We start from the raw sequence: 16,769 nt of genomic DNA on the forward strand, positions 1-16,769 counted from the left end.
GTTTGGGTGTGGGTCCAGGTGGGAGCCGGGTAATGAGAAAGACTTTATTGACTGATTGATTTCGATTTTATTTATTTATTAGGGAGAGATAGAGAGAGAGCACACGGGCAGGGGGAGAGGGAGGGGGAGAGGGAGAAGCAGACTTCCTGCTGGGCAGGGAGCCTGACCTGGGACTTGATCCCAGGACCCTGAGATCACGACCTGAGCCAAAGGCAGATGATTAACCCACTGAGTCACCCAGGCGCCCTGAGACAGACTTTAAACAGCCCGGACAATCCTTCCTTCATCACCAGCCACTGGACACCTTCCCTGACTGGGTGCCTTGGTGAGCCTGAGGGTAAAGAGAGATTCAGCTCTGTCTCCAGTCCCCCCTCCTGTAGGAGTCCCCCGTGTGACCAGGGCTGTCACCTAGAGTTGAGGAACCAGCCTGAAGTTGTGTTCAAGGTGCAAAGGGAGACTGCAGAGGTTTTGAAGAGGGAGAAGAGGGTCTAGAAGGAACTGGGCACATGATCCTAAGACTTAATTTGCTTTTTAACAAAAAAGAAGAAGAAGAAGAAGAAGAAGAAGAAGAAGAAGAAGAAGAAGAAGAAGAGCAGAGGCGTTAAATTCTGCCTGGAAAATTGGGAAAGCTTTGCCGAACAGGTGGTGATTAATTTGGGACTTGAAGAAGGAACAGAAAGAATTCAGCTGCTGGGGAGGGCGAATGTCCAGGCAGAGGCACTGACCCATGGGTATGGTGTGCTGGCACAGTGTGGACCATGGGGGCCCACAGGCAGGGGGTGGATCTGGAAGATGGGTGGACTGGTGACCTAGGGACACTTTGTTCTCAAGTTCAGCCATCCTGCCCCTTGAAAGGAGACCCACTCCCTGCCCGAGGGGAGAGCTTGGAGCAGGAGTCAACCTGGATGGGCAGAGGTGCTCAGCCACCCCGCCTTAGGGACTGTCCAGGCTTCCTGGCGTGGCAGGAGGGAGCCTGTGTGTGTGTGTGTGTGTGTGTGTGTGTCACCTGGAGGCCAAGGTATCGGGCAGCGCTGACAAGGCCCATCCCTAACCAGAAGCCTGGAGATACATTTATGCAAAGATTTTAAGACTGAGATCGTACATGACCCATGGACCCAGTCCCACCTGCAGATATGTTGGATGTTTCTGGAAGGAAAAGAAAAAGGAATTTGCTGCTGACATTTATAGAATGTCATGCAAAAAAATGAGGATTTCTGGCTTCTTTTGGAAGAGCAAAGATCTGGCTCCCTTGGGGTGTGCTTGGTCCCACCTGCCCAGCATCAGCAAGGGTGGCTTAGGGTCTTTCCCACTGTGGACAGCATGTGAGCTCTCCAGCTGGTCACCGTCCACGGTTCCTGCGGGGGCTCCCCGACTCCATGGCCACCTGCCAGGTACATCCGTCACGTGCTTGTGCGTTTTATGGCAGAGTATGTTTCTCTGTACTTTGGGCCCTACTGAAAGCAGGAAAATGAAATCAGACCAAGAGGGTCCTGTGTTTCAAGAAAGGGAAGAGAGTGGGTTTCCCATGGGAGGGAAGACCATTTCATGAGTTGATATGTAAACAAGTGTGCATGCGTTAAGAGAACATGTCAGGTACGATGGATTTTTTGGCCCCTGCCACAATGCTCAGTGCTGACGCCATTTCGATTATGGAAATCCTCCTGCCCCAATGGGTGAGGCTCAATTTACCTTGAGTGTCTGTCCACATGGCACAGAGAGAGGGGTCCAGTTCTCAGCCTTGGCTTGGGACCTCCTTCTCTCTTTTGATCCAAGCTAGGAATAAGTGGGGACCTCAGGGGAGCAGGTGATGTCACAACACGGACACTGTCCCCTGGGTCCCTGCGTTGGCCTTTGGAAACACTGATCGCATTAGAAATCTGAGAGACGCCAGGCTCCCTGCACAGTCCAGAGAGAAGCAGCTCTGTTTCCGATCAAATCAGACTCTCAGAAGCAAGAGTCTGGCTTCCTGTTGGATGCATTAGCTCCACGGTCAGCCTGTCTGTGACCACTCTGTGTGGCTGGAATTCATGGCCCTGCGCCTGCCACCTGTTTAGACCTTAGATGCTAGTCACTGCCACTTTGAGCTCTGACTCTTCCTGCTCTGGGGCCTTAGGCATAGCATGTCCCCTCTCGGTACCTTTCTTTTCCCTTCTGTAAAATGGACATAATGGTCCATAATGCATCACACTACCCCAAAACTTAGAGGTGTCAATCAACAACCAATGTATTATGCGGGCCAGGGCAGGGCACAGAGGGGATGGTTCATCCAAGCCACATGCCACCTGCTGGGATTTCCAAGGTGGCTCCTTCTCTTGTTTGTGACGTCTGGGCTAGGAATGCTGGGTGGCTGGGGACGGGCTGGTGTCATTTGTCCCCGTGCAGCCTCTCCTCGGGGCTAGCTTGGGCTCCTGCAGCGGGGCATCCTGCCTCCCGCAGCAAGCGTTCCGACAGATGGGAAGTAGAAGCTGCCAGTTCTCTGGAGGGCTCGGGATGGAAATTGACACAGTCTCACTTCTGTCCTGTTTTACTGGTCGAAACTGTCAGGTAGCACACCCAGATCCAGGGGGAGAGGTCCCAGACCCCTGTGTCTATGGAAGGAATGGAAAGGATTTGTAGTCCTCTTTAATCTGCAAACCAAGTCCTTCTCCTAAGTGTTACGGGGTGGACTCAATGAGGCGGGGATGTGCCCATTACATCCTCTAGACTGACCACAACAACAAAGACCGACAATACCAAGTGTGGGCGAGCACGGAGCCCAGAGACACCTGCTCACACATCGGTGGAAGCACAAAACGCCCGGCCCCTTGGGAAACGGTCCAGCAGATTCTTACCAAGTCACACATGCGCTGACCCTACTCCATTCCAGCAGCTGCCGCGCGAGGTGATTACCCGAGAGACGAAAATGAGAGTCTGCGAAGACCCGAACACAAGTGTTCCGAGCCGCCTTGTTCATGATACCCCAAACCGGAAGCAACCTTTTTTTTTTTTTAGACTTTATTTATTTATTTGACAGAGATCACAAGTAGGCAGAGAGGCAGGCAGAGAGAGAGGAGGAAGCAGGCTCCCTGCTGAGCAGACAGCCCGATGCAGGGCTCGATCCCAGGACCCTGAGATCACGACCTGAGCCGAAGGCAGAGGCTTCACCCACTGAGCCACCCAGGCGCCCCCGGAAGCAACCTTAATGCAGAAGAGTGAAGTGGCCCGAACGCCGTGGGTACCTCTCCTGAACGTGAAGCGGTAGAAGGAGTCAGACACGGAACACCTGGTGTCGGAATCTGGTTCATGGTTTGCCCCGGGAGGGCGGTCATGACCGGAAACTCTTTGGTGATGGGACGTCCTACACGTTGGCTGGGGTGGGGCTGACACAGATGTGGACACACGCACTCGTTCACCCCGCCGTCCACTTGAGGCCGGGGCCCTTCGCCGCTGTCATTTTCTATGTTCAGTTAAAAATAACTGCTTAGGGGTGCCTGGGTGGCTCAGTGGGTTAAAGCCTCTGCCTTCAGCTCAGGTCATGATCCCAGGGTCCTGGGATCGAGCCCCACATTGGGCTCTCTGCTCAGCAGGGAGCCTGCTTCCTCCTCTCTCTCTGCCTGCCTCTCTGCCTACTTGTGATCTCTCTGTCAAATAAATAAATAAAATCTTTAAAAAAAAAAAATAACTGCTTAGCCAGGTGCCAGGTCTGTAGGAGGTGACCCACGGGTGGTGGCTCCCAAGGTCACCGTCATCATCACCAGAGCAGCAGAAGGCCGTGACACCCAAGAGGATTTGTAGGGCCTTCAGCTCAGTGCCCTCTGGAGCTTGGGCCCCTTGTCCGGGGCCCTCCCTCCCTGGCAGGGAGCAGGCTCTTACTTTGCTCACTGGATGGAGAAAATTCCTTGTTGGCCTTGGGCCAGCACTTGCATTTGGCACTGGTGGGAGTTCTTGGGTCAAGTGCACTTGGCTGTCCTTCCTGGAGGCCCTGAATCATCCTGGACAGCCGTCTTTGCTCAGCGAGAACCCCCGCGTCCGCTGCCCAGCTCCGGGGAGGTGGGAGACCAGGCTGGAGAAGGGTCTGCTGGGTGCTCAGGCAGGTAAACCTGACTGGGGGTTCGTCCTGGCAGAGTCTCAACCTGCATTGGCTCTTCGCTGACCTCTCTTTGCTCAGATGCATGTGAAGTGGGCATGAGGACAGAAACGTCTTGCTTTCCTTTGGCTCCCTTATAAGAAGAGAGCACATGGGGTAGCCACAGACACCGGGGAGACTCTAGGGAGTGGTGGGGATTGTGGTTAACCAAAGGAGACAGCTGTCACCCAGCTCCAGGTGATTGCTGTCACATGGGACATGGACCCAGGATGGCCAGGTCCTCTGCTTTTTCACAAGAAGCTAGAAATCTGAGCTTCTAAGGGAAATATGCCTCATTTTAAGATTGTGGCGCCAAAAGGCGTGGGTGCGCTTTGGTTTTTTCAGACGTGACATGGGCTGTCTCCCCAAGGCCCTGCAGAACATGCGTGTGGACCTCTGATGTCACCGGTAGCCTCAGACCAATCAGGATAGGAACCTGCCATCTCCTGCATGGTAGCCTGTGACCTTGGGCTGGCTCATTTTGTCTTCCTGTCTTTGCTTTGTCCTCAGCCAGGAAAGGTTGAAGATAAAATCGGTTCTGAGTCACAGGACCCGTTCTCAGCACGTGGTGAAAGTTTGTGGCGCGCTGGCGTGGTGCCCCTCCAACCTCATTTTCGCCTTCCAGTTCCCAGCTCACAGGGGAGCCACAAGAAACGTTTGGGGGCCGTTGAGACCCTGAGGATTACTCTCTACTCCCCCCACACACACGCGCAGCCTGCCATCCGGGCGTGTGTAGATGGCTCCCCATTGCCCACGATTCCCGTGAACAGGTGTCTTCAGAGAGAGGCCTTGGCTGGCCCAGACCCTCTCTTCCTTGGCTTCCTTCAGAGCCGGAGGAGGGGACGGACGAGCTCTGTGAATCTCCTCTTGTACCAACCCTTCTCTCCGGTCGGGGGGTCACTAGGACCAGACCCTCCTGATTTGCTCTGTTCTCACCCTACTCGTTTCTCTAGAAATTAGCAGAAAGAAAAGATGTGCGTTTGGTCCACCACGTTCTGACCCAGCACAGCCGTGAGTTGTGAGTTATCTGCTCTTTGTTGCCTCACCGAACCTTGGTGATTTCTCCAGAGTTTAGCCTTGCTGGCGGGGCAGGGGGAAATGGGTGTGTCTCTAGAGATTTGGCCTTGGGGGAAGAAAAGGAAGATAGTGAGAGCTTCCCCCCAACCAGCCTAAAAAATGCAGGTGCCCGTGGGAGCCAGGCAGGATCTGGGCCCGAGTGAAGGGGGTTGGGGGTGAGGCATTAGGGAGGCATGGTGACTGTGTCCCAGAGAGCTCGTGCCCTGCCTTTGGGGGAGCAGCCCCTGCTCAGCCCAGCCCTCCGTGCCTGGGAGACGCAGGCCCGGTGTTGCCACAGGGGCAGACTTTTAAGACACCTTGTAAAGCCCTGCTTAATCACGGGAGCATTTTAAAGCCATGTTTATATGTTTTGTTTTGCAATAGTTTTAGATTTATAGGAAGCGTGCAAGGATGGTACAGAGGGTGCCCACACGCCCGCTCCCCCTGCCTCTCCCCTCCCCCCGGACCCCGCCCCAGGGCTAGCAACTCGCACGGGCCTTAGCTCCTTTGCTGGAGCTGAGAATCCCGCAGGGGCGTCTGGATTTCCCTTTTGCAGGCTCCCCACGAGCGCTCTCTTTCTTGTCCAGGATCCCACACTGCTTTTAGTCGTCCCCTCCACGCGGTCTCCTCCTCCGTGACCTTCCTGTCTTCCCCAGCCTCTCATGACCTTGGCCAGTTTGCGGAGCTCTGCTCAGATATTTCATAGGAGACCCTTAGCTTGGCTTTGTCTGTTATTTTACCAGTGGTGGGATGGCGGTGGCGGGTTTCTGGAGAGAATCCGCTGAGCTAAGGGGCCTTCTTGTGGCATCATGAGGGGCACATGGTCCCCGTGGTCCCCTTCCTGTAGCCTGTGTCCCATCGTTTCTTCCTGACAGACTCGCATGGGTTCATCTTGTCCTTCGGGTTCTAATCCCATATGACCTTACATTTTCTATTGTCCTGATTATTCCCGCTCCGGTCATTTGGTCTTTCCGGTTGGCTCCTGTGATCCTTTGACAAGCCCCATCCTTTATCTTTGCAGACGCTTCCTTACAGAGCACCTGGACCACCGAGGACTCCAGAGCTCAGGGGCATGAGTTTGAGCCCCACACTGGGTGTAGATATAACCTAAGGAAAAAAAAAGTTTAAAAACAAACAACAATCACATACCTTCTGGCACTAGAAGGTTCTCCAGGGGCTTGTCTTGCCTGCCCCAGCTCTAGAATCAGCCATTTCTCCTAAGAGCCCCTCTTGACTCTTCAAGTCAGAAATTAAGTCAAATTAAAAAATACTCAGACACTTTGCGAGCCACACAAGGTGCAGGTGTGGGCTCCACCCAGTCAGAGATGGTCTCGTTTAACCTCCAGAGCATTCTTTCAAGAGAAGTACTTGTATGGTCCCCATCTTATAGACTAGGAAACCGAGGCACTGGGAGGTCAGGGCAGAGACAGGCCAGGTGGCAGGACGCTGGATGCCAGCCTCTCAGGACCTGTCTGTGCCCTTGGGGGACCAGGGCGTGGGACAGGGGTGTACCAGGACAGTGACTTGGAGCCAGGTGCCCAGGGAGATGGCAGCTCCATGACCAGAGGAGGGGAACCAGGAGGGGAGAGTTTGGTTTTGGACACTCGGGGGATGGGGTCGCTTCCGAGACCCGGGGAGTGGGGGAGTGTCATCCCACAGGGTGACAGGAGCAGAACTCTAGGACCGCAAGAAGCTTCATACATTTGGGCAGGAAAAGGAGGGAAAACAGAAACAGTTTTCCCATCATTTCTGAAATTTCAGAATTAATTTCTGAAATTCATTTCTGAAATTAAAAAAAAATGTACTGAGTTATCACTGCATTTGTTATTTTCTGCTGGTTAACACATTTTCCCAAAACTCTTGGTCCTCACTACCTGGCAGTGCCTGGGGCTCAGGAGTCCAAGCGGCCGCGCCAGGTGGTCCGTGGGGTCCTGCTCACACGGGCTCCTGGCAAGGCGTCGGTTCACCCGGGGCAGGACTGCGGGTAGCTGCAGCAGCGGTCGTGTGTGGCCTCCATTCTGCACGGGCAGGTGGCTGGAGGCTGCCCTCTGTCCCCAGCCACGTAGCCTCTCTGCCATGGCAATTGGCTGGTGACAGAGAGGCCAGGTGAAAAAGAAGATGGGGGAGAGAGGGAGCACACATGAGCGAGTGAGAGAGAGAGAGAGAGAGAGAGAAGGCCAGCAAGCTGGAGGGACAATCTTCTGGAACCTTGTCTCCAGAGTGACCTCTCTTCCTTTTGGCTGAGTCCTCTCTGTTAGAGGTCAATCTCCAGGGCTGATCCCTGGTCCAGGGGAGGGGACCCCACAGGAGGCAGTAGTCACTGGGGACCACGTCGGGCGCTGCCTGCGCGAGCCGCACCAGGCACTCCTGCCGGATGCTGGCTCCTCACCGCACGCCAAGGAAGCAAGGGCGACCACGACTGCTTTCCCGTCCAGGGAAGCAAAGCAGGGCCCAGAGGGGTGCGGTGACTTGCCAGGGTCACACAGCTCACGGTGGGTCGACCCGAACTCACACACCAGGCTGAGCCCTGCGTCCGGCTCCTAGCGTCCCCACTGGTGTTCTCCGATGGTCCCCGCCGCACCCCGACTCCAGCGCGGCTTTGGAACTTGCCGGAAAACACATTCCCAGCTGACCCCAGAGGGGAAGGGGCCTGGGAATCCGCACGCGTGGGTCTCCCTCGGGGGATCCTGATGCTCCCGAGCATCCGAGAGCGAGCTTCGCCGCCTCCCTGCTCCGAAGGAGATGCTAACGTGGAGACAGTCTCTCTCTCTCTCTCTCGCCGAGGGGTTAGGCTTGGTCCTTTGGCTCTTGAAGAAAATCGAGGCCTAGGTGTCCGATTTCGGAGATCAAGGGAAACATGTGGCTTTGTAAAGGTCATAGGCACTTTTGGAGCCCTTCCAAGCAGAAGCAACATGAGATGCCGTGTGTGGGAGATGCTCGGTGCGGCGTGGACAGACACGGCGCCCTTGGAGCCACGAGAGCTGCAGTTTCCATTCTCGTTGCTCACAGACGTCAGTAATCGCGATCGACTTAGTACCATTAATTTCAGTGCAGTGACAACTCTCAGCTTGGGTTCCGAGGAGAGACTCGGCTTCTCTCCGTTGGCTCCGGCTGAGTGGTTCAGAAAACGGGGCCCTTCCGTCGGGCACTGGTATTGTCAGGTGTTTGTGGGGGAACCAATTGGTGGTTCAGTAAGTAACAGCTGGGTAGGTCTGGGGCCTGAGAGGCAGTGGGCTTGGCCCCCACCTGGGATTCTGGGCTATTCCTGGGCCCATCCCTGTGCAGGATGCCGCCAGGTCTTGGCAGACCTCGGCGAACCAAGAGGCGGGCAGGAGCCTGGGGTACCCAGGCAGGGGGCCTGATGAGCTGTCTTGTTCCTTGCAGATCAGGAGCGACACTTCACAGATCTTGGAGGAAAACATCCCGCTCCTTCAGGCCAAAGTGACAGAAATGCGTGGCATCTATGCCAAAGTGAACCAGCTAGAGGTGGGTTCGGGACTGTGAGCTTTCTTTGTGAGATCCGTGGGCTCATTCTGGGTCTTTTGTCCTGTCTTCCGCAGTGCTGATCTGGCCTCGAGAGTGTCGGACATGAGACCCAGTGCAGGGGCTTGGTGGCAAAAGAGGGTCTGCATTTACCTGGTATTTTTAAAAATACGACAAATACAAATTTATATAAAGTACCCCACTTAAAAATCAGGGTACTTTTAAAAATAAAAATCTGACTTTTAAGCTGCTTTTGTGAAGTCAAAACTTGGATAGCACTTAGCCCACATTTTTAAAATACTTTAAATACTTTAATCTCGAGGTTTATTTCTTGAGGTATAAATACATAAAGTCTACACATCGTAAGTGTATGGCTCAGTGAATTTTTACACACATAAACTCCCCTATGAGGATGATCCATATTGAGAAGCAGAATGTTTCCAAGCCGTGGGCTGTGTTTTTGTGGAGCCAATGGCAGCCGCCCCTCAGGTGGGGCCCGTGTCCCACAGCTGACCGCAGTCCCCACCATGCCCTGTTGCCTCACTGCTGACTTACCTCATCCGCATCCTTTTTGTGGAAGCCCCAGGCTAAGCCTCAGGGTATCTCCTTTTTCTCCTTGCTGCATTACAAAGTCGGCACTCTCCCTGTCCCATCTCCCAGAGGAGGAGCATCAACTCCAAGAGGGAAGCCACTTTGCTGGTGTCCCCCCCCGCCCCACTGATGCCTTGAAGCTGAGACTTTCGCTGGCATCTGCTGGAGCCCAAGCTCTCCATCGTCCTGGGCTGCTCCGCCTGGGGTCCTGGATCCTTACACAGGGAAGAACCCGGGAGGCTGGGAGGACTTGCCACTTGCTCGTGGTCGCCCGGACAGAGGGGATGGGCACCCCTCCCTCCCCGAACCATGGAGGAAAGGAACGTGGCAGTCCACCCTGGGGTTAGCAGAGAGTTAAACTTCTTGTCAGCAGAGGATGAGGCAGGAATATAATTAAAACTTTGCCCTTGGAATAGCTGATTCATTTGAATTTTATTCCACACGTTTGACAGAGGAAAGAAAATGTGAAGATTTGAAGCCCTCCCTGGTTCTTGCCTCCTCAGGCTGGCCCGGCTCTTCGCGTGGCAGTCAGTCCACTAATACTGAGGACCTACTGTGTGCCACTGAGGGGCTCTCCCAGTGAGACAGACAGGTGCCGTCCGTGGCCCTGCTCCAGCAGGAGAGACCCGACCTCAAAGCACTGCTGTAACAGTAACAGATAACCACAAACCTAAGGGCTTAACACAACACGTATTTGTAGCTTACCATCCTCCCGAGGCTGGAAACCCAAAATGGGTCTTACAGGCTAACACTGGGCTGTCAGCAGGGCCGGTTCCTCTTGGAGGCTCCGGGAGCCACCATGTCCTGGCCCCGTCCACTGTCCAGAGGCAGCCTGCTTTCCTCGGCCCACAGCCTCTGCCTCTCCCTCCGCCCCATGCCTAGCTCCTTCCAGACTCTCTTTTACTCCGCCACTCCTGCTTCCCTCTGACAAGGACCCTGTGACCACATGGGGCCCACCCAGACAAGCCAGCATCGCCTCTGCATTTCAGGATCTTTCATCCCTTCCGCAAAGTGCCTCTTGCCCTGTAAGGTAATCTAGTCATAGGTTCAGGGGATGAGGACGTGGACCTCTCTGGGGGGACATTCCGGTGCTCGGTAAGGACCACCGCTGTTCTGCTGGTTATTGGCACCGGCTGAGAGCAGAGGGTCTGGGACGGCTGCTCTCTGCTCTGCCCAGCTGGCCACGGACCCTCGGCTGTCTGGGGTGCAGGGGAGGGGCAGTCAGAGCCTTCCAGGGAGCTCAGGACAACCCTCAGATCAGTGCCACCTACCAGGAGGGGCTTGGGGACTGCAGGGTGACCTTTCAGGCAGGCACTAGGGCCTTTCTCAGGTTTAGTATTAAAAACGAGTCCATACAGGGCTCCTGCTGCGAATCAGGAACCCCAAGTGCTTTCCCGGGGAGAAGGCACTCTATCGGCCAGCAGCCCGGGGAGCCAAGCCCTGTTATTGGTCCCATTTGGGAGAGGAAGCAGGGGAGGCACAGAGAGGGGAGGTGGTTTGCCCAGGGTCACACAGCTGGGAGGTGGTAGAGTTCGGGGGCGCAGACATCTCCCAACTGCTCCCCGGTGCCCAGTGTTGGCTCTCTCTCGGCTGGCCAGTGCCCTGGTCTGAAGCCGGGGCCTTTTGTCAGAAGTCTTTACGCCCATCAGCACTTACCAGTATGTTCAGAAACAAGGGGGAGTTTCCTCTCCTCCCTTCTTCCCTCCTTCCTGATAATGAAAGTTGCACATTTTCATCCTAGAAAAGATGAGGTAGGTGTCCCCCCGACTTCCAAGGTGCAGCCCCCAGACCAACGTCACGAAGAGGTTGCCTTCCTGCTGCCCCTGCCCCGCCTGTGCCGGAGCCTCCCTGAGTCGGGCCTCTCCCTGGCCGGCGGGTCCTTCAGCCTCAGGAACATGCACCCCCGGTGTCCCCTCACGCTCCCCACCAGATTGGCGTCACCACGGGGAGGATGGGGGGACGGATACCACGGGACTCTGTGCTGGGTTTCACAAGCTGATGCCTCTTGGCTGGGGGGCAGCTCCCTGGCCCCGGGACCCCTTGTCTCCCATCCCCCCCCAAGATCTCATGAGGCACATTGGACCTTCCAGCTCTGGCCCCACCAGCAGCCTGGGGTGGCAGCCGTGCCACACCGTCTTTTCGCTCAGGACGCCCTCATTTGCACATGCTCTGCTCCACGTCCCCACCAGCCAGCGGAGCCCCTGCAGGCCGACCGGCCTCCCGGGTTGGCCTTGTGAACAGCATGGACTCCACACCTGACCTTTCAGGACCCACATTACTAGAGGCAGACGGGTTATGAATCAGCAGACACGGAAGAGCTCAAGAGGGCTAAGAAGACAGGGACATTGGGGGTCTCCCGAGTGCCGGGGGCTGTGGTAGATGAGGCAGTGAGGGCAGGCCTCTCTGCGGGGGGGACGGCCAGGCCAGGGCCTGAGAGAGGGGCTGTGTTCGCCCCACCAAGGACAGAGAGCAGGGCCCAGCCTGGAGAGAGCAGGTGGAAGGGCCCTGTGGCGAGTGGGGCCTGCGTTTTTGGGGAAGCCAAGGGAGGCCTGTGGGCCTCGTGTGTTGGAGGAGGAGAGGGCAGGGCCGGGGATGGTGGGCCCCTGGTAGGCCTTGGAGGCCATGAGCTTCCTTCTCCTGAAGGGAAGCTCCCTCCTAGGGCCCAGCCCTGAGATGTCCTTCTTCCTGGTGAAACTCTCTTCCAGTCCACTGTGGTTCAAGGGAGGCCCACAAAGGTGAGGCTCTTCTGATGCAGCTCTAGCTACCTTTGATGGCCTTAGCCATGTATGCACACAACACACAAACACATTCACACACATGAATACGTGCACACGCAAACACAGGCACACACACGAATACACTTAGATGCACACACATGAACACACACACACGTGAACACAGACACACACGTGTGCTCAGTGTAGAGAGAGGCATGCAGAGAGACCCAAAAAAAGGAGGCAGATGAGTGGGTTGAATTTTTCTGGGCCTACACAGTATTATTTTTTTTTAATTATGAACTTATTATTAGTATGGATTAAAATGGGAGACTTTTCATGAAATCAACAATTTTTTTTCAAAACGAACCCAGACATTTGTTTTTTTTTCTTTTTTCTTTTTTTTTTTTTAAAGATTTTATTTATTTATTTAACAGACAGAGATTACAAGTAGGCAGAGCAGCAGGCAAAGAGAGGAAGGAAAGCAGGCTCCCTGCTGAGCAGAGAGCCCGATGCGGGGCTCCATCCCAGGACCCTGAGATCATGACCCAAGCCAAAGGCAGAGCCCTTCACCACTCAGGCGCCCCAAACCCGGACATTCCTTGAGCTCAGTGTTGCTGATCACCTAACTGCTTAGCAAGGTTGTTACTGTTCGTAGTCAGGACGGCGATATCAGCACCGTCTCAGGGATAAGGAAATTGAGGCTGTAGAAATTGAGTTGCCAGAAGGCGCACAATTAGTAAGTGGCGGAACCTGGATTCTGATCCGCCAAGTCTGACCCCAGACTTCTCTCCCTCCCTCTCCATCTTTCTCTTTTTTGCAACTGGGAATTTTGTGTCAGAGGCCCTGCGAGGAGGGGCCCCTGGGGGCCTGGACCCAGCCTTCTGGGCCGCCCTGGCCTCCCCTCCGCCCTCCGCCACCTGCTCATCTCCTGCCTGCCCCGCGCGGCCTCTGACGGTGACTCTGAAAGCCATCCACTATGAAAGTGAGCATTTTGGCAATTTCTAAAAAACTCGTTTCTAATAGAGAAGGCTTTGCGGTCTGGTGGATGTGCCCCGAGTCCCCTCTCGGCCGCTTGTTGGCCAGGCGACCCGACCTCTCTGAGCCTCAGTGTCCCTCTGCTGTGAAACAGAGGCTGAAACTAGGGTCCCCATGGGGAGAAGGTAAGAGGGACACAGCAGAGGTGGCCGGGCCTCCCGCGGAGCCGTGACTGCTACAGTCAGGGTGTCTGAGGATGTCCCCCGCCGAGCGGGCCCTGGCTGACCTCCTCAGGAGCCTGCAGGCCACCGCGAGGGAGGTCCTGGCCTCTCCACGGGCTGGGACCGCGTGGCTAGGACCGTGCCCCAGTCCGTGGCAGCGGGGGCATCCCGGGCTCTCCCTTCTCTCCGCCAGGCCTTCGTCAAGATGGTTGGACACCACGTCTCCTTCCTGGAGGCCCACGTGCTTCGGGCCGAGCGGGACCACGGGGCCTTCTCGCAGGCTCTGCGGAGATGGCTGGGCTCCGCCGGGCTTCCCTCCTTCAGGAGCGTGAGTATCTCCCCACCGCCTGCCTCCTCCCCGGCCCCAGAGTGGGGAGTGGGGCTCAGGAAGTGAGAGTTCAAAGGGCACATCTCACTTCCACAGACAGGAAACGGGCGTCTGGAAGGCTGGCTGAGGGAGCGCTGACCCAGGGCCCGTGGGGGGGGGGGGCAGCTGGAGTGTCTCTGTCCCTCCCTTGAGTAACTCTACTTGCCCTGAAGTTTGAGCTTCAGTGCTGTGACCACTCGCTTATTCATCCAACCATTGAGCGCCTGCTGTATGCTGAGCACTGTGGTCCTTCAGGGATTACCGCAGTGAGCAGGGACAACCCCTGCCCTCCTGTCCTGTCTTTATACCCCTAAGGACAGGCTCAGGGTGACATTCGGAACTCAGGGTGGGTCCTTCTCCTGAAAGGCACAAGTTAGCCTCCAGCAGACCAGAGGGGCCGAGGTGGTAGAGGGCTGTGGACGTGGAGGGCTGGGGACGTGAAGGGCCAGCCTGCTTGTGGCCTTTCCTACCTTGCAAAGGTCTCTTCCCTCCACATCTCTGCTTCCCTGGGATCCTCCCTACAACCCCAAAGAAATTGTCATTGTGTCCCTTTGACCCATGGGAAGACTGAGGCCAGACTGATTGTGCAGTGGAGATCTTCAGTGTTTAAGACACATCTGTCTTTGCCACTTGTTATCTGCTGGCCTCCCAGTCCAGGGGACACTGGGCAGTGTCTGGAGATATTTTGGTTTTGAGCTGGATGTGGGGTGGAGGGGCTGCTGGCATCTACTGGGTAAAAACCAGGGGCGGTGGGATGCCTCAGTGGCTGAGTCTGTTAAGCGTCTGCCTTCGGCTCAGGTCATGATCCCAGTGTCTCGGGACTGAGCCCCGCATCAGGCTCCCTGCATACATGCTCTCATTCTCTCTCAAATAAGTAAGTAAATCCCCAGGGGTGCCATTAAACACTCTGCACCGTCCAGGAAGCCCCCCACCCCCCACGTCAGAGGATTCTCTAGCTGCGCACCTGAGTAGTGCCTAGTCTGAGAAACCCCGCCCAAAGCCGCCTCCGGTCATTGTCACCATGGTTCCTGTCAGGTCTCTTCCAAGCGCTCCGTCGGCTGGTTTCTGGGGCGCCTCTTCTCAGACCAGTCTCTGGAGAAAGGAACTTTATCATCACCCCCTGCTTTTCAGATGAGGAGTCTGAGGTTCTGGGAGGGGAAGGGACTTGTGGGAGGCCACACAGCCCGGTGTGGCAAGGCAGGGTTGGACCCTGGTTGACCTGTCTCTGGGACCTTGCCCGTCACAGCTCAGCCAGCTGCCCTGTCCTGCCCCTCAGCAGGGTCTCTCACTGTTCCTGGGCTCTGCCGGGGGGACCCCCCTAGCAGGGTCTCTCACTGTTCCTGGGCTCTGCCTGGGGGGACCCCCCTAGCAGGGTCTCTCACTGTTCCTGGGCTCTGCCGGGGGGACCCCCCCCCACGGCCCTCTGCCTGTCCCACATCTCCACTTTGTTGACTGTGTTCCAGGCACTGCTCTAGGCATTTCGTGGGTGTGGATTCGTTTACCTTTCCCAGCCCTCACGCACACTGGCCGTGACCGTGATTCCCACCGGATAGGAGGTACAGTGGAAGTTCGGAAGGTTTTAGCAGCTACGCTCTCACAGCCCAACAACAGCGTTTAGCTGGTGTACTCCGTTCTCTTTGGCCAGGCAATGTTATTTCAATGGTGTGAATCGGGATACCTGACTGGGCTTCCCTTTCTAGTCCCTGCCGGGACCCCATTGCTCCATTTGTCTTACACCTGCCTGAGGCATGTGCTGCTCACTTGCCCGTCTCCAGGTGAGTCACTCGCCCAAGGCCAGTAACAGCCAGACAGTGGCCTCACAGAACTCAGGATCTTGAAACTCCTATTAATCCTTTAGAGCCCAAGTTAACACCACCTCCTCTGAGAAGCCCTCTGGGATTGCCCCATCTCTGGGCAAAGGCTACCTTCTGTCATCCAACAATGATGAAGTCTGGAGCTGCTTCTCTGTCCCCCTCTCCCTTGAGCTGTGGTGACTGTTCCTTGGTAAACAGGAACCCACCAGTCATGCAGTGCTCTGTCCACCAATGTTCAAAAGCACATCGGGGGAAAATCAGAGGACTGCCCATGGCCTCCAGCAAGTCTTCTAACAGTGGATTCTATTGGGCCCTTGGTCTTTGCACTTTCCAGTCTTTTGTTGTGATACGCTGTTGTCCCCATGTGGTTGGCAGTAGTGTTTCCATTTAGAAGTGGAGACTGAGGCTCAGAGACAGAGAGTCATATATCTGAACTCAGTGCTTGGGTTGGAACTCAGGCCCGCAGGCCTCTGAAACAGGGGTTCCCCTGCCCACTCCAGCAGGATCCCACGTGGGTGTGGCTGGGCATGCTGGGACCTGTGCCCTCTCATGTCTACCAGCCGGCAGAGAGGGGGGCCCCCAGGCTTACCTGCGGTGACTTGTTCCAGGAAGTGCATTCCAGCCAGGGATAGTGAGTCATTCAGCAACCCAGTGTGTTCAGCTTGGCCCCAGGAGGGCTTTGTCTGGGGCAGGTGGTGCCCGTTGGTGTGTGCACGCGAGTGTGTGCAGACCCAAGGAGGTCCAGGGCTGCACCTGCATCGAGGGTGTGAGCCAGAGGAGCCCTTCTAGCACAGTGGTCGTCACAGCTCGTGTTGGGGCCCTGACTCTGCAGGCACCAGATGTTCCCCTCGGGAGGTAGGTCTGTCACTGTCCCAATTTTATGGAGGAGGAAACTGAGGCAGAAAGACTCACATAGCTGAGTCCCAGAAAGTTGGGAAGCCAGGATTCAGATCCGTGAGTGTGGCCTGGGCTCCGGGCAGGTCACCTGCTCTGCTCGGCCCTGCACCCTCGCTATGCCCGGTTCTGGACCTGGGACCGCCGTCTGGGAGATGGGGGCTCTCGCAGAGTACGGGGTGGGTTCCCCCGAAGCCGGGATTCCACATGGGGCTCAAGCCGCTTCCTCTCAGTGAGTCCACACAGGCCTTCCTCCCCTGCACAGTGGGAAGCTGCCCCTCACAGCCCCAGATTCCATCTCCTGCCCTCACTCGCCCTCTTTAGACTCCCTCCAAGGGTCCCCACGGGTCCCCGAGGGCCCTGTGGAGTGAAGGACAAGACAGGGGCTCTTAGTCTCCCTTGGCCCTGGGGGAGAGCTGGCAAGGGGTCCCGTCCCTCTAAGATGAGCCATAGCTCTCCCCCGAAATCCCACCAACCATCACTGCTCCCTGTGACCCTTCTGGAGTCAGGGGAGGGGTGGGGACCCTCTCATGGGGCCCAGGAGGG

General features: G+C 56.2%; 1 protein-coding gene across 2 annotated transcripts in view; it reads left to right on the forward strand.

Annotated features, from left to right (window-relative positions):
* BCAS4 (breast carcinoma amplified sequence 4) overlaps positions 1 to 16,769 on the forward strand; it is a 55,761-nt gene that overhangs the window by 16,575 nt on the left and 22,417 nt on the right. For both annotated transcript variants that reach the window (XM_082744922.1, XM_082744921.1), the window contains 2 exons: positions 8,546 to 8,647; positions 13,342 to 13,476. In XM_082744922.1, the coding sequence (XP_082601048.1) occupies positions 8,546 to 8,647; positions 13,342 to 13,476 (237 nt within the window). The remainder of the gene's footprint in view (positions 1 to 8,545; positions 8,648 to 13,341; positions 13,477 to 16,769) is intronic.

This window comes from Mustela nivalis (assembly GCF_964662115.1).
Source record: "Mustela nivalis genome assembly, chromosome: 8".
Lineage (NCBI taxonomy): Eukaryota > Metazoa > Chordata > Mammalia > Carnivora > Mustelidae > Mustela > Mustela nivalis.